Source organism: Hypanus sabinus, chromosome 10, assembly GCF_030144855.1.
Source record: "Hypanus sabinus isolate sHypSab1 chromosome 10, sHypSab1.hap1, whole genome shotgun sequence".
Lineage (NCBI taxonomy): Eukaryota > Metazoa > Chordata > Chondrichthyes > Myliobatiformes > Dasyatidae > Hypanus > Hypanus sabinus.
In genome coordinates, this window is record NC_082715.1 from 95,747,294 (window position 1) to 95,765,584 (window position 18,291).

The 18,291-nt window shown below is 40.3% G+C and overlaps 2 protein-coding genes across 9 annotated transcripts in view; one reads left to right on the plus strand and one right to left on the minus strand.

Moving 5' to 3' along the window:
• LOC132400863 (melanocortin-2 receptor accessory protein 2-like) overlaps positions 1-4,554 on the plus strand; it is a 30,872-nt gene extending 26,318 nt beyond the window's left edge. For 3 of the 4 annotated variants that reach the window (XM_059982342.1, XM_059982341.1, XM_059982343.1), the window contains one exon: positions 3,635-4,553. In XM_059982342.1, coding sequence (XP_059838325.1) covers positions 3,635-4,025 — 391 coding nt within the window. In that variant the 3' untranslated portion in view covers positions 4,026-4,553. Of the gene's footprint in view, positions 1-3,634 lie in introns of all 4 variants that reach the window. The other variant, XM_059982344.1, reaches the window with a different exon arrangement.
• A 2,196-nt stretch (positions 4,555-6,750) lies between these two features.
• cep162 (centrosomal protein 162) overlaps positions 6,751-18,291 on the minus strand; it is a 101,371-nt gene continuing 89,830 nt past the window's right edge. For all 5 annotated transcript variants that reach the window (XM_059982347.1, XM_059982345.1, XM_059982346.1 and 2 more), the window contains 3 exons: positions 18,113-18,211; positions 12,768-12,902; positions 6,751-7,639 (listed from right to left, as the gene is read on the minus strand). In XM_059982347.1, coding sequence (XP_059838330.1) covers positions 7,421-7,639; positions 12,768-12,902; positions 18,113-18,211 — 453 coding nt within the window. In that variant the 3' untranslated portion in view covers positions 6,751-7,420. The remainder of the gene's footprint in view (positions 7,640-12,767; positions 12,903-18,112; positions 18,212-18,291) is intronic.

An 18,291-nucleotide genomic window follows, 5' to 3' on the forward strand; every position in this document is an offset into this window, starting at 1 on the left:
AAAAGGGTTTGATAGGTCTGCTTTTGTACTCACTGAAGTTTAAGAGAATGGTGGGGGGGGGGGGGGGAGGATCTCAATGAAACCTATTGAAATTTGAAATGTCTGACTGGAGTAGATGTGGGTAGAATGTTTCCTATAATGGGTGAGTCTAGGACTAGAGGACAATTTCAAAATAGAGGGACATCCATTTAGAATAGAGATGAGGAAGAATTTCTTCAGAGGGTGGTGAATCGGTCGAGGCAACTTGTGTAGCAGCAGAACTCTCAAAAGCAGAGGTGGAGGAGTATGCCTCATGATCAACTCCTCTTGGTGCACAAATAAATTGGTGCTATCCTAATTCTGCTCACCAAACCTGGAATATCTTGCAGTTAAATGCCATCCATTTTACCTACCATGGGAGATTTCTGTGATCATTTTGATAGCAATATACATTCCACCTCAGGCCAGTGTCAATCAGACATTAAATGATATGAGTAATGGGATCAACATGCATGAGACAGCTCACCCTAATGCCTTCACCATCATCTTGGGGGATTTTAACCAAGCCAGTCTGAAAAAATCATTGAGCAATTACCATCAACAGATCACTTACAACACCAAAGGAAAAAAGACACGACCATCAAGAATGCCTACTGTGCTATTCGATGCCCTCACTTCGGGAAGTCTGATCACCTGGTTGTACTTCTACTCCCTGAGTATAGGCAGAGACTGAAGACCGCAGCACCAGTAGTGAGGACCAAGACAGGGGAAACACAGGAGCACTTACAGGATTGCTTTGAATTGGTGGTCTGGACCGTTTTCAGGGATTCATCCTTGAATCTAGATGAGTATGCTGCAGTTGTTACAGACTTCATTAAAACTTGTGTGGATGAGTGTGTGCCTAGAAAGACTTGCTGTACATTTCCAAACCAAAAGCAATGGATGAACCAGGAGGTACGTCATCTGCGGAAGGCTAGATCCGTGGCATTCAAGGCTGGCAACCAAGGTCTGTACCAGAAAACCAGGTATGACTTGCAAAGGTCTATTTCAAGGGTGGAGAGACAATTTTGAACGAGGTGGGAGGTAACATTGGATGTACAACAACTCTGACATGGCTTACAAGACGTTACTTCCTACAAAGTGAAACCCAATAGCATGAATGGCAGTGATGATTCACTACCAGATGAACTCAATACTTTCTATGCCCACAATGAAAGGGAGAATATAACTACAGCTGCAAAGATCCCTGCTGCACCTGTTGACCCTGTGATCTCTGTTTTGGAGACCAGTGTTAGACTGTCTTTAAAGAGGGTGAACCCTCGCAAGGCAGAAGGTCCCAGTGAAGTACCTGGTAAGGCTCTGAAAACTTGTGCCAACCAACTGGCGGGAGTATTCAAGGACATTTTCAACCTCTCACTGCGACGGCCGGAAGTTCCCATTTGCTTCAAAAAGGTAACAATTACCTAAGGAGAATAATGTGAACTGCCTTAATGACTATCACCCAGTAGCACTCACATCTACAGTGATGAAATGCTTTGGGAGGTTGGTCATGATTAGACTCAGCAAAGACCTGGACACATTGCAATCTGCTTATTGCTACAGTAGGTCAACAGCAGATGCAATTTCAATGGCTCTTCACGCAGCCTTAGACCACCTGGACAATACAAACACCTATGTCAGGATGCTGTTCATCGACTATAGCTCAGCATTTAACACCATCATTACCACAATCCTGAATGAGAAATTGCAGAACCTGAGCCTCTGTACCTCCCTCTGTAATCAGATCCTTGACTTCCTAACCGGAAGACCACAGTCTGTGAGGATTGATGATAATATCTCCTCCTCACTTATGATCAACACTGGTGCACCTCAGGGGTGTGTGCTAGCCCACTGCTCTACTCTCTATACCCAAGACTGTGTGGCTAGGCATAGCTCGAAAGGCATTTATAAATTTGCTGATGATACCATTGTTGGTAGAATGTCAGATGGAAATGAGAGGGTGTAGAGGAGCGAGATACACCAACTAGTGGAGTGGTGTTGCAGCAACAACCTTGCACTCAACGTCAGTAAGGTGAAGGAGCTAATTGTGGACTTCAGGAAGAGTAAGACAAAGAAACACAGAAATGGAGAGTGAGCAGTTTGAAGTTCCTGGTGTCAAAATCTCTGAGGACCCAACATAGTGATGCAGCTATAAAGAAGGCAAGACAGCGACTATACTTCATTAGGAGTTTGAAGAGATTTGGTATGTCAGCAAAAATACTCAAAAACTTCTATAGTGTACTGTGGAGAGCATTCTGGCAGGCTGCATCACTGTCTGGTATGGGGGAGGGCTACTGCACAGGATCGAAAGAGACTGCAGCGGGTTGTAAATTGAATTGGCTCCATCTTGGGTACCAGTCTTCAAAGTAGTCAGGACATCTTCAAGGAGCGTTGTCTCAGAGAGGCAGTATTCATTATTAAGGATTCCCAGCACCCAGGGCTTGCCCTTTTCTCACTGTTACCATCAGGTAGGAGGTACAGAAGCCTGGAGGCACACACTCAGTGATTCAGTAACAGCTTCTTCTCTGCCACCTGATTCCTAAATGGAGATTAAACCCATGAATGCTACCTCACTTTTTTATATAATAAGTAGTTATTTCTGTTTTGCACGATTTTTAATCTATTTGATATACGTATGTACCACAATGTACTTATTTATTTTCATCTTCTATATTGTGTATTGCATTGAACTGCTGCTGCTAAGTTAAAAAAATTCATTACACGTATCGGTGATAATAAACCTGATTCTGATTCTGAATTTATTGCCGCAGATGCCTGTGGAGGCTGAGTCAATGATTATATTTAAAGTGGAGGTTGATAATTTCTTGATTAGTCAGGCCGTCAAAGGTTTCTGAGAGAAGGCAGGAGAATGGGGCTGAGAGGGATAATAATCAGCCATGAAGGAATGGCAGAGTAGCCAGAAGGCCAAATGGCCTATTTCTGCTCCTATGTCTTGTGTCTTATGGTCTTGTACATTTCGTAAAATCCCTGAGCGGTCATGATAGGATATGGAGAGAATGTCTTCTCATGAGAGAATCTAGAATAAAGATCTGCAATCTAAAAATATTGGAGTGATCATTTACACCAGAGGAGAGATCTTCCCGTAGTGCCCATGGGCCTTAGGAACTTTCCTCAAAGGATGGACAGTCTGTAAATATCCTTAAAGCCTAGGCAGAAAAATGCTTGAAAATTAAAAGGATGAAAAGTTACTCTGGACATACAGAAATATGGAATTGGGGTTGCAATCAAATTAGCCCTGATACCGTTCAATGGCAGAACAGGACTGAGAGGCCGAGTGGCATACTCCTGCTTCCAATTATTTGTTTTTCTGCTGCCTACCTCCAAACATCTTTTCCTGTGGCTTGTTGTGCACATATTTGCAGCTTTGGTGTCCAGTGCTGAGATTTGGAACAAGCATTTGGATAGGAATGGTTTAGTGGAATACGGACCAAAATGCATTAAAATGGGATTAGTGTAGATGGGCATCTTGGTTGGCATGGATGAATTGAGCTGAAGGGCTTTTCCATGGTATAACTCAGTGAATCTGTGAAGTTTTTTTTAAATGTGCATACATTGTTTCTGAAAAATCTTTGTTGCAACTTTTGACCTTTTTTAGCAGGAACCTGGACCTTATGACAAAGCAACAAAGAATGAACAGCTTCGCCATTAATTATGTCACATGCAAAACTGATAAAGCCTTTTGCCATCCTGCGAGTGAAGAGTCCAGGTCTCTCTTTCACTTCTATGAAAATGAAGTTGGACATTTAGAAAGACAATTGATGACCAAGGCATCTGATCTGGGGAGCTGTGACCTCCCTCAAGGAGGTGGAAGAAGCAAAAGCATGAATGATGCTGCGGACTGCCTAGGCAGATTTGACATCCCAAACTGTGTGACCTTGGATCAAAGCTCCTCCCTGACGGGAGACAATCTCCTGATGTGTGGGCACCCAGTTATTCTTGAAAATAAGCACGACATGCTGCAAGTTGTGCATCAAATGTCTGACTAGTTGTTAATATAATCATGAAACACAACTACAGAAATCCATTCAAAATTTGTAAATTGTGTAGAATGATAGAAAATAATGTTTGACTTCTGTTTATCTGCTGTTCATCACCTCATCTTCTATCTTTAATTTCAAGCCAGTGTTTAGAAATTGAAAAGATATGTTCATAGAGAATCTTCATACATCTTTATGAAGGGTCAAAAACACTTGAACTGAAATGAATTACCTTCCAGTCAGTGTTAAAGAGTATACTTATACAACATGCTCTGTACCTCTGTCACACTCATTTCCATTGATCTGTTGAACTTCAGTATGAACTGTGAATCATCAACTCTGCCAACTTGCTATTTCTAGAAGTGTAAGGTTAATTTATTAAATATAATTTGTTTTTAGTATTTTTTCCCTGGAGGTGGTTAATTTAAGTTTAAACAGTATTTAACTTTATTGAAATTGAAGAGCTCTGGATGCTTTGCTATTTTATTACAATATTATAAATAGAAGCATTTGTTTTCATAGTGCTATTTCTGTTATTATTTACTTAAGAGAATGCAGTTAACCCAGTTACACAATGCCACAGCAACGATAGGAGAGATAAGGGACGCATACCTGCTTTCAAACATGAATATTGGACAGTTAATAATGAGGTGTGAGAATACTTAGGACAATTAATAGTGGCATGGCAGCCCCTTTGAAACAGGTTGGCGGTATATTAACTGACATGTCTGGAGATAGTTTAGGAATAGCCACGTGACACAGTGGTATAGCAGTCAATGCCTTGCAGCTCCAGCTATCCAGACTTAAATGTCAGTGCAGTTTGCATATTTTCCCTGTAACTTTGTGGGTCCCTCTGGTGCACTATTTTATCTCACGTCGCAGGGACATCTTCACTGGTAGACCATAAACACAAGAGCTTCTGCAGATGCTGGGAATCCAGAGCAATACACTCAGAATGGAGGCAGAGGCGGTGCTGTCCACAGCCTGCAGGAAGTTGACATCTGAGTGCGAGGCAGCTGGGGCTGTGGTTTGGAGATGGGAATAAATAGTAAATCTATTTAGCTAGATGAAACTAGAAAGGTACAGAGAAAAAGACAAAAACGTTACCAGGACTGACGAGCTTGATTTAGAAGATGGTCACAGTCTTTTTCCCATTTCAGGGAAATCTGAAACAAGAGGTCATTGGTTTGAACTAAGAGGGGCAAGTATTAAAGGAGATTCAAGTTCTTTCCACATAGGGTAATGGGGATATGGAATAAGTGGCCAGACAAAGTAGTAAAATTAAGTACTATTACAATATTTAATTGACATTTGAGCATGATTAAAATGTTTGGAGGGGTGTGAGCCAAATGCACACAACTTGCAGTAGCTTAGGAAAGGATGTGTGACAGTTAGGCTGACGGTCCTGTTTTAGTGCTGTTTAATTCTAAGCAGTGTCTTTTTTGTACCATTGCAGAGTCTGAAGCTTTAATCCAGAGTTCAATCGAAATTGTTGAAACTTCAGGATTTCAATTTCTAGTCAACAGCACTAAAATAACCTCTGCATCATCTGTTTCCCATAAGCATATGCTGTAGATGTTAAAAGTTTCTCAAATATCTGCTTTCAGTGCAATTACATTGATTAAGCTCAAAATCAGTCACGTTACATAATTGAAATTAAGGAGCAACTTGAATTGACAAAGTGACATGTTACATTGACTATTATCTGCCTTATTCTTTGGGATTTTTAACAACCATTCAATATTAAAGAAATACTCAATATTCAATTTATTGGGATTCAAAAGATTCTACATGACTAGTCAGAGTTCTGAGGCACTGCTGAGTTGCAAATTTGTGGAGTGTGCAGTGAAGACAAATGAGACTGCAGATGTGGAAAGGGGAACCAATAAAAAAATCAATGCTGGTAAAACTGAGTTAAGCAACATTTATGGAGGCTAAATACATAAGTTCATGTTTTGGTTGATACCTTGCATTACGACTGAGAAAAAGATCGCTAGTATCCTTCCAATTTGCATTTGGCCTCTCTAGCAATAGAGAAGGCTGACGAGAGGGAGAGGGAGAGAGGAGACTGGTTTGCAAAAGAGAAGGAGAGTTAAGATGAGAGTTAGAATGTTGCGGCTGAATGCAGGAACTCCACAACATGGTCACATGATCTACGTCTGGTTTCAAGGGAGGACCCCTTGAGAATGCAGTAGAATATAGTATAGAACAGTACAGCACAACAGAACTTCAGTCCACTGTATGTGTTGACCATTTTGTCAGTTTAATCTGCTTGCACTTGAGCATGCCCACAATTCCCTACCTGTTCACGTGTCTATCCAAATGTCCTCTAACATGTTCTAGGCACTGTGCAAAATAAACAAACCTGTTATTTCCAGTATTTGACATTTCTATCCTGAGAGAAAGACTTGTCATCTACCCTATCTGTGGCTCTCCATAATTCTATATACTTCTATCAGGTCATCCCTCAGCCTCTGACACTCTGGAGAAATCAATCCAAGCTTGTCCAATTTCTCCTTACAGCTAATATTTGCTTTGATCAAAAACCTAGGTGAATTTCTTCTGCGCCCTCTCCAAACCTTCCTGGGATAGATTTAAAGCCAGATTTATCTGAGGCCTAGTTTGAAAGGTACCACAGAAAATGCACAAACACCAATACAACTCTATATAAAAGGCAACACAAAGATAATATTGAACATTAGAGACTGAAACAGAGTAGTCTGATGTCAAAATTAGTATAATTTATTTTGACAATGCCAAAATATACTTAAATTTATCTCTAATATTTGGCACTATACCAAAAGAAAATTTACATTCAAGCTGATTTTGAAAGGTATGCTACTGAAGAGTTTATATTCAAAGAAATACAATTATATGTACAGGTGTAAATAGACAAATGGATATTTAACAAACCTGATCTCTACTAATGTAATAATACTTCATTATTAATTGTCATAAATTAGGAAACTGCCTTGAGAATCACCATTGCTTCTGATTCAGTGTTGTTCCATATATAATTTCCCACAATATCAGACTATGGGATGCTAACAAAATACTCATAACTGTCAAAAAACTCCAATATTCTTATAGAAATATTGATCTGTTCAAAATAGATGCATGACTATAGTAACAGTACTTAAGATAAATGTCAGAGTTTAATAAGTAAATTAGATGTACTCTTGTAAGATTCTCTTAATAGGTAGAGCCTATTAACTCAAACTGAAGGAGACTAAGCAGTCAAATCAGCTGTCAAATATTTCATCCAGTTTCTGATTTTTGGAAATATACATACAAAGGTTTTGCAAACAAGCATCAAGATGCCACAGCCTCATAGGCTACATACTAGTATACACATTCCAGTAACAAATTCTATAACATAATAAAAGTGAATCATTCTTACAGTATTACAATTGCCTGGTAAACATAGAGATATTTTGCCTCATGGAACCAGGAGCTGGAATAACAACACCCTGTCTTTGCAGCTCACGGAGAACATCCAATATGGAGTCAAGTTCTGTTCTGAAATTTTCCAGTTCATGGTTTTTCAACTGTGCCAGTTTCTTCCACTTCTCCACTTCTTGAAGTTGTTCTGCATCAGCAGAGTGCCGAGCTTTCTGAATTAACTATTGGCAAATCAAATAATAAATGGTTAATTCTGATATCTGCTTCAATTATGCTTTATTTTGTTAAATAAGGCTTGGGTAATTATTGACCAATGCTATGCTAGCAAAAAGTCAGGATATATTTGGAGTAATTGCAAATTTTACAATGCACAACTGCTATAATAATAATGATGAGAAGTTTAGGAAGTTGCAAATTATTACCCTTAAAACACCCAGAATTGTACTATCTTTGAGTGTAAGATATGGGAGCAGTAGATAATAGGATCTTGTTAAAGGTGTAAATATGTTTGACAATAGTGTGACCAACCATGATATGAGCTTAATAATCACTTCACCCCTAGGGCAAAAAGTTATTTCCTCTGATAATAATTTCATGCATGTTAAATTGATTAAAATATCTTCAAAATATAAAATAAATGATAATCTTAGCATCCACCTTAATTTTCTACAAATGCTTCCCATCTATTTGTCCATTTAAAGGTTTAAAAATTGGTCTGAGTACTTATTAATGTGATTGGGAGTTCAGTGTTTTTGGTGACATTGTTGACAGATTTGAAAAATCTAGAAACTGAAGTTAAGGAAAGTAGAGATCCAGTACAGAGGTTGAATTATCTATCAGGCCAATATGCACACAAACTGTGGGTGTGAATGTTCCACTGCATTTAACTTGCAACATCAGTAATCAAACAATTGTTTATCACAAATTTGAGTACCATTTCTCAAGGTGACCATAATGCCTTTTAAAAATAGAAGTTTGCACATGATGACACTTGCTTGTTCAAAGTAACAACCCTGGATTAACAGTTCCGTGTGAGCAGCACTTACCATGTGACACAGAGCTTATGTTGCCGGTATTCAGCAGAAGCTCAAGAAATGCAGCTATGATCTGCGCAGCACGAAGTCATCAAGGCAGCGAAACAATACAGGGACATGATCCAGACACAACTTTCCACCAACACATGCAGCTTACGGCAAGACTTCAAAGCTAAATGCAGTGGAGTTTATAACATTGCTGCCTCTCTCTCAGAGGAGCTAAATCTTTTTTACACTTGATTCAATGTTGCCAACACTGACCCCGAGGAGACCTACAGTTGATGCAACCTACAGTTTGGTCATCTGACGCCAAAGTACGCAGGTGCTTCCAATGAGTGGCCAGGCACAAGGCCGCAGGACCGAATGGCATCCCAGGGTGGGTACCTGGGATATGTGCAGCATAACTGGCAAGTGTCTTTACAGACATTTTTGATCTCTCCCCCTCCTGGTGCAGAGTGCCCTCCTGCTTCAAATCATCCACTATTATTCCTGTACCTAAAAAGACCAAGATAACATGTCTGAACGACTGGCATCCTGTCACACTCGCCTCAATAACAAACAAATATTTTGAGAGGCTGGTCAAGGAATACAACTGCAGCATGCTACCACCCACATTGGACCCCCTACAATTCAGCTACTGACACAACCAATCAACAAGTGACGCAATAGCCACAGCTCTGCACATCGTCCTTACACATCTGGAGAAGAGGGATGCTTATGTGAGAACGCTGTTCTTGGACTACAGCTCAGCACCCAACACCATAGTTCCCTCTAGACTCAACAAGAAGCTCAGAGACCTTGGCCTTCACCCTGCCTTGTGTAGCTGGATCCTGGACTTACTGTCAGATTGCTGGCAGGTGATAAGAGTGGGCTCCCTCACCTCTGCCCTTCAGTCAAGTCAAGTCACTTTTATTGTCATTTCGACCATAACTGCTGGTACAGTACATAGTAAAAATGAGACAATGTTTTTCAGGACCATGGTGTTACATGACACAGTACAAAAACTAGACTGAACTACATAAAAAAACAACACAGAGAAAACCACACTAGACTACAGACCTACCCAGGACTGCGTAAAGTGCACAAAAACAGTGCAGGCATTACAATAAATAATAAGCAGGACAATAGGGCAAGGTGTCAGTCCAGGCTCTGGGTATTGAGAAGTCTGATAGCTTGGGGGAAGAAACTGTTACATAGTCTTGTCGTGAGAGCCTGAATGCTTCGGAGTCTTTTACCAGATGGCAGGAGGGAGAAGAGTTTGTATGACGGGTGCGCGGAGTCCTTCATAATGCTGTTAGCTTTGTGGATGCAGTGTGTAATGTAAATATCCGTAATGGCGGGAAGAGAGAACCTGATGATCTTCTCAACTGACCTCACTATCCGCTGCAGGGTCTTGCGATCTGAGATGGTGCAATTTCCAAAACAGGCAGTGATGCAGCTGCTGAGGATGCTCTCAATACAACCCCTATAGAATGTGATGAGAATGGGGGGTGGGAGATGGACTTTCCTCAGCCTTCGCAGAAAGTAGAGACGCTGCTGGGCTTTCTTTGCTATGGAGCTGGTGTTGAGGGACCAGGTGAGATTCTCCGCCAGGTGAACACCAAGAAATTTGGTGCTCTTAATGAGGAGCCGTTGATGTTCAGCGGGCAGTGGTCGCACAATGCCCTCCTGAAGTCAACAACCACCTCTTTTGTTTTGTTCACATTAAGAGACAGGTTGTTGGCTCTGCACCAGTCCGTTAGCCGCTGCACCTCCTCCCTGTAAGCTGACTCGTCGTTCTTGCTGATGAGACCCATCACAGTCGTGTCATCGGCGAACTTGATGATGTGGTTCGAGCTGTGTGCTAAGGTTCCTCCTTTACTCTCTGTATACCCATGACTGTATTGCCACTCACAGCTCCAATCTGCTAATTAAATTTGCTGACGACACTACACTGATTGGCCTAATCTCAAATAATAATGAGGCAGCCTGCAGAGAAGAAGTCATCACCTTAACATAGTGGTGTCTAGAAAACACCTCTCCTTCAAATGTCGCCAAAAAAAAAAGGAGCCGGTTGTGGACTACAGGAGGAATGGAGAAAGGGTAGCCCTATTGGCATCAATGAATCTGGGGTTGAGAGGGTGAACAGCATTAAATTCATCAGCATAAACAGCACCGAGGATCTCACGTGGTCTGTACATAATGGTTGTGTGGTGAAAAAAGCACAACAGCGCGTCTTTCGCCTCAGACGGTTGAAGTTTGGTATGGGCCCCCAAATCCTAAGAACTTTCTATAGGGGCACAATTGAAAGCATACTGACTAGCTGCATCACTGCCTGGTATGGGAACTGTACTTCCCTCAATCGCAGGACTCTGCAGAGAGTGGTGCGGATAGCCCAGCACATCTGTAGATGTGAACTTCCCACTATTCAGGACATTTACAAAGACAGGTATGCAAAGAGGGCCCGAAGGATCATTGGGGACCCGAATCACCCCAACCACAATCTGTTCCAGCTGCTACCATCCTGGAAATGGTACTGCAGCATAAAAGCCAAGACCAACAGGCTCTGGGACAGCTTCTTCCACCAGACCATCAGACTGCTTAATTCATGTTGCAACTCTATTTCTATGTTATATTAAGTATCCTGTTGTACATACTATTTATTATAAATTACTGTAAATTGCACACTGCACATTCAGACGGAGACATAATACAAAGATTTTTACCCCTCATGTATATGAAGGGTGTAAGTAATAAAGTCAATTCAATATAACAATGTTTTTTTTTATTTTTGCAAGATAGTTCCACTATGGTCAGAAAAGTCAACTCTACCACAACTGACTGATGGATTATTTCAAAGACCGGAGAAAGTAATGAACCTTGCATGGCACTAAAGACCCTCACCATGTCCCGGGCAGGAGTACAGGAGAATGAAGAGCCACATTAAACTATCAAGGAACAGTTTCCTCCCCTTTGCTATCAGATTTATGAAAACCCCATGAACACTACTCTGTTATTCCTTTCCTATGACCATAAGATATAGGAGCAGAATTAGGCCATCACTCTGCTCTGCCATTTCATCATAGCTGATTCAATTTTCCTCTCTACCCCAATTCCTGCCTTCTCCCTGTATCCTTTCATGTCCTGATCAATCAAGAATCTATCAACCTCTGCCTTAAATATACATAAAGACTTGGCCTCCACAGCTGTCTGTCACAAAGAATTCCACAGATTCACGACTCTCTGACTAAAGAAATTCCTCATCTCCGTCCTAGGGACATCCGTCTATTCTGAGGCTGGTCTTAGACTCTCCCATCATAGGAAATATCTCTTCCACATCCACTCTATCAAGTTCTTTCACCATTTGATAGAAGAATGAGGGGTGACCTCATTGAAACCTGAGTTCTAGTGAATACAGTCCCAGAGCCATGTTACGCTTTTGATATGACTAGCCATTCAATCCGAGAATCATTTTCATGAACCTCCTTTGAACCTTTCCAGTTTCAGCTCATTTCCAAGAGGCCCAAACCGGTTCACAATACTCCACGTGAGGCCTCACCACTGTTTTGCACAACTTATTTTGTAATTTAAGTGATTTTTAATTCTTTACACTGTACTGCTGCCACAAAAGAACAAACATCACGAGCTGCCAGTCAATGGTAATAAACCTGATTTTGATTTCCTTCCCAGAAGGACAGTAATGAACCTGGTGACCTTTATAAAAAATCATTAATTTCATACGTTACCATTCCATAGACTGGCTTTTCTTATTTTATGTTTAACTGCATTTAACTGCCCAATTTGCCATGGACAATTCAATGGTCCAGACCTCAAACTGATGGTCCAGTAACTATGAGCCTGTAACCCTACACTATTACACAAGATATAAAAGGGAAAGCACTTTGGGCAGGGAATAGACCACACTTCATGTTCACTCAATTATAGCTTGATTAATGAAGACTAAATCAGAGCAATCCTCCATTTTAGAGCTAAGAGACTTCATTAATATTAATTTAGAATTAACCTAAAAAAAATCAGTAATCAAATGTAACCCATTAGTTATTATAGAAAGTATAAAAAACTGGGAAAGGACACAGAGGGAGGCTGATATGAATGTAAGTAAAGAATCAGATCACCAGTTATAAAGAAACCATTATCATAAAAATGATTTTTGATCATTAACTGACAAGTTCAAAAATGCATGCAGTGATCAAAATGAATGACCTGCACTAACTGTTTTCAGTGTGGCTAATGATTTATTCAGAAGTTTGAGTTAACTTCAGTTACACTGCTGTAATTACCTTCTGGCCTTCTTAAATCACCTACTATACAGTACCTGCTGGAATTCTTGCTCCCTCTGAGCATACTTGAGCTCCATCTTCTGAATTTTTCTTTCCAGTGCCACAAAGTGTCTCATCTCTGGACTATGATTCTCCTTGGCTTCCCTGAGTTCTTCTAAGAGCTTGGCCATCTGAGAGTGAACATCATAGGAATCACAAGTCATTCTAATAAAGAATGTTAGAAAATCAACAAACATGGGATTTGGCTAACAGAGAAGGAAAGGTGCCATTAAAACATGTAGAAATATTAATGTATTCAAAAAATGCATTATTTGTTCCTGTCGTCATCACTTGGGTAGGACTTTCTTCAGTGCCTGCAATACACTGAACATCCCTTTTCTGCACACCAAGGATAGTTTGATGAGAATCACCCAGTGCCAATTAACCAGAGGTTCTAGTTGTTACTGGATTGTGATTTTCGTCATGCCTCAAGGAGAGGAAAACACAGCTCTTCAGACACCTGATGACAATTTAATCTTAATGATGCAGATTGTGGGTGGAAGGAGCACAGGTAACAAAACAACTAACTGATAACTATGATGTGTCAAAATCATAGAGCATCCAAAGGATCACTCTGCTGACAGATGAAAATGAAGCCAGACTTATCAGACCAAAAATGTTGTCAATACCCTTTTCAAGAACTCCTTAATTGAGTCTCAGGCCGTGATGGAGCTATGACTCCATTCCATTGTAGTTTCCTCCTTTTGTAGACAATTTCTCTTACTGAAGACTGATGAACACTTAAGGTCCTTAGAAGTGCTTTTGTAGCTTTTTCCAGTTTCATGCGTCTCTATAATTCGTCTTCTAAGGTCCTCTGAAAGTTGTTTTGATCAAGGCACCCACCTCTGTTGTCTTTATCTCTGGAGTCTTGCTCTTTAGGCTGTGCCTGTATGCAGGTAGGAGGAGGGTAGCCAGATGGTCAGATTGCAGTCCTAATCATAGTATAAAAATAGCTGCATGTTGGGACTTCTTGTGCTGTAGGTGATATGTTGATGGTAATTGGCTAGAAATTTCTTCAAACATGCCTGATTGAAGTCTCCGACAGTAATTTGAAAGGCATCAGAGTAGCTATTTCTAGTTTGCTAATCGCGGCACTCAATACATCAAGTACATGCCTAACATTTGCATTTGGCAGTATTTAAACTGTGCTCAAGATCACAGAGGAGAACTCTCTTGGTTGGCACTTAATCATCAGACGTTCCAGATTGGGAGAACAAGAGTGTGACAAGATTGCTTACATCTGAGCACCATGAAGAATTTATCATGAAACATAGATCCTCACCTTTTGTTTTCTTTGAATCAGTATAATGATCCATATCAAGTGTCATAATTGGCTTGTCTTAAGTGAACCATGTCTCTGTGAGACTCAGAACCCAGCAATCTCTTATTTCCCCCTGATACAGCAATCTTGCCCTTAGATTCTCAATCTTGTTCTCTAGTGACTGTACATTTGCTAACATGATACAGGGTAGGGGAGAATTCCAAACCAGACTAAAATGCTGGTACATCCCAGCATTTTAGTCTGCTTGGAGTTGTCCCCTCCTCCGTCTCTTCCAATTACAGTGATGTACATGTACCTTTGTCTGCCTAAAAGTGCCATAATTGCATTCCTGAGTGTCAAGTCCGCTGAGTCCTTCAGAAGATCATGAACTTGTTAGTTCATTAAGATTGTTCAAAAGTATATTACTTAAAGGAAAATTGCAGATTGCAGTGAGATTAGTTCAGGAATATATTTAGATGTTTTGTAAGCTGCTTGCAAAGCATCGCCATGTTTCACCAGTACCACTGTGGCTCATGCAGATATTTACAGGAAATAAATACAAAGAACTACACAAAAAAAAGACACTATTCTATCTTGTTTCATAATACACATACCACGATCTAATCAATAGATCAATCTCAGTGTATATTGGGGTCAATCATACATATATTTTTACCCAAAGCCTTTTCCCAATGTTTCTCATCACAATATTGTATTTAACTTTCAAAAAGCTCCTCAGACAAGTTGATAATAGTTAAAGGATGAAAAGGAACTGCCCGAATACATTCATGAATTAAAGGCACACAATCTTCAGTAAATAAGCAATGTATGCGCACTTTGGGACACTGAGCTCCAAGTGACTGGTAACTTGTTCATTGAAGTATGCCTCTCAAAGTCCAACCTTACATCCCCATTGTGAGAGGTGGAAACGGGTTAAACCTGCCTACAGGGTGCTGGTGAAGCTGTAGTGGATGCAATGGATTGCGGAAGCGGTGATGAACTCCAATCATAAGACCGTAAAACTTTTGGCTTCTAGTTTTGGAAACTCCTACCATAAGAAACATCCTCTCCAACCTCTACCCTATCTAATCCTTTCAATATTTGGTAAGTTTCAGTGAGATCCACCGCATCCTTCTAAATTCCAGTGAGAAAAGGCCCAAAGCTGCCAAAAGCTACTAATATGTTAACCCCTTCATTCCCAGAATCATACACGTGAACCTCCTCTGGACTGTCTCCAATGACAACACATTCTTTCTGAGAAATAGGGCCCAATACTGTTGACAATACTCCAAGTGCAGTCTGACTAGTGTCTTATAAAGGCTTAGCATTATCTTTTTGCTTTTATATTCTATTCCCTTTGAAACAAATGCAAACATTGCGTTTGCCTTCTTTACCAGACACTCAATCTGTATATTAACCTTCTGGTAGTCAGGCACGATAACTCTGAAGTCCCTCAGCACCTCTGATGTTTGAACCCTCTCCCCATTTAGATAATAGTCCGCACTATTGTTCCTTTTGCTAAAATGCATAATCATACATTTCCCAACACTGTATTCCACCTGCTACTTTTTTGCCCACTCTGCCAACTTGTCTAAGTCCTGCATTGCTTCCTCAGCACTACCCACTCCTCCATCTATCTTTGTATCATCTGTAAAATTTGCCACAAAGCCATCAATTCCATTATCTAAATCACTGACAAATAATGTGAAAAGCAGAGGTTCCAGTACTGATCCCTAAGGAGCATCACTGGTCACTGGCAGCCAACCAGAAAAGGGCCCTTTTATTCCCACTCGTTGCCTCCTGCCTGTCAGCCATGCTGTTATCCATGCCAGTATCTTTCCTGTAATGTCATAGGATTTCATCTTGTTAAGCAGCCTCATGTGTGGCACCTTATCAAATTCCTTCTGAAAATCTAAGTGACATTCACTGCCTGTCCTTTGTTCACCCTGCTTGTTACTTCCTCTAAGTACTCTAACAGACTTGTCAGGAAAGATTTCCCTTTACAGAAACCATAGTGACTTTGACTTGTTTTATCATTAGTCTCCAAGTACTTCGAAACCTTATCCTTAATAATAGACTCCAACACTTTCCCAACCACTGAGGTTAGGCTAACTGGCCTATAATTTCCTTTCTTTTGCCTTATGCCCTCCAGGTCTATGCCAGAATTAAGTGATTCTTGAAAGATCATAACCAATACATCCATTATCTCTTCAGCAACCTCTCAGGACTCTGGGATGTAGTCCAGCTGGTGCAGATGACTTATCCACTTTAAGGCCTTTGAGTCTGCCTAGCACTTTTTCCTTGGCAATAGCAACAGCATACACTCCCACTCCCTAACACTCATGGATCTCTGGCACACTGCTAGTGTCGTACACAGTGAAGACAGATGCAAATTATCCACTAAGTTCATCTGCCATTTCTTTGCCCCCTATTACTACTTCAACAGCATCATTTTCCAATGGTCCAATATTAACACTCACCTCCCTTTTACTCTTTATATAACTAAAAAAACTTTTGGTATCCTGCTTTATATTATTGGCTAGTCTGCCATCATATTTCATCTTATAGCTTTTTAGATGCCTTTTGTTAGATTTTAAAAGCTTCCCAATCATCCAACTTCCCACTCACTTTTGTTACCTTATATGCCCTTTCCTCAGCTTTTATGCAGTCCTTAACCTCTCTCATCAGCCATGGTTGCCTACGCCTTCCTCTGTGGGACAAATCTATCCTGCAACTTCAGAGGACAATGGCAATGGAAGATCATTGATAGCCTATGTTCCACTTGGGCTGAAGGGCCCAAGTAAGTACGTCACTGAAGTATACAACTAAATAGCCTTACATTGAAAGCTAAAGTTCCCCCACTGATCTACCTGGGCTTCATATCATTCCTCCCCCTACGAAGTCCATAGCAAGAAGCTTGAGGTGCATCACACTCCACATTTGGTGAGCCATCTTGCATTAAAAAGTAATGACCAAATTCAGGTATTCAAAAACTAAGCTCCAAAATCTAATGTGAAGCTAGTAGTAACAAGGAAGCAATGGTCTTTCCTTTGCTTCCGAGATACAGCTCAGAAACTAAACTGGAATAGCAATATACACAATGTGGCTCCAAGAAAAGTTGAGAGGCAGGGAATACCGTTGTAATGTGTGATGGAATGAGTGCAGCTTCAACACTCAAGAATTAAACATCTTGCAGGATGTAGAAACCCACCTATTAGGCACCCCATCCACAATCATTCACTCATCACACCACTGACACACAGCTGCATTTTTTTTAAACCAACTGGAGGATGTACTGTGGTAACTCATCACTTCTCCTTTCTAAAACATCTTCCAAACCCATGACCTCTACCAGCTAGAAGGACAAGGGCAGTAAAAATATGGGAACACCATTGCCTGGAAAATTCCCTCAAGCTAAACACTATCCTGACTTGGAAAAATAGTGCATCACTATCACTCAGTCATAATCTGGAGTGCTCTCTCTCTCTCTCTCTCTCTAACAGTATTGAAGTATTGCAGCAGTGCCACTTGACAATAAATATTTGTTCAAGGATTTATAACTATTTCAATATGTTGTTTTAATTCAAAATTAAAATTTTGCAGGGATGAGCAGTATTCTATTGAGTCATATATATGATTAAACATGTTGGTCTGGCTCTCTGATCTTTGAGAGAATCCCCAAAAATAAGATTGGCTTCTGATTTTTTTTTAAAAAGTTCTGTTTAAGAGTATATATAGGTGGTATTATATGTTCATTCAAGGTCAAAGAGAGATTTAGAAGAATGAAAACTTCGTTAAGACTGTTCTTCTATACTGTATCTATCTTAGCAAAAAGTTTTTAAAAGCAGTTTGAGGTAAAGTTTAAGTCCAACTTGTTCAATCAACAGCATTATCCCTGAAGTCTTTCTGAAATTTATTATATCTATTGTTGGCTGTTTCTTGTCCACATGAATCTTTTTTTCTTTTTTGAATCTTTTTTTTCTTTACACGGCTACATTTCATTTAGCTCATGAACTTACAATATTGTGAATAGAAGCCTGAAATGCACTCAAACAACGTTAATGTCTGGCTGACAAGTACCTGAGTCTGCAGCGCTTCTTCACGAAGTTTAGAGAAAGAAAGTGCCTCACGGTCTTTCTGCAGCTCATTAATCTGTTCTCGAAGGTGCTTCAACATAATCTATAATTAAAAGTGTGAAGTTATGAACAAGAATACTTTTCCCCAAGAGTCATTTAAATAGTGTCATTAAAGTCCTGAAT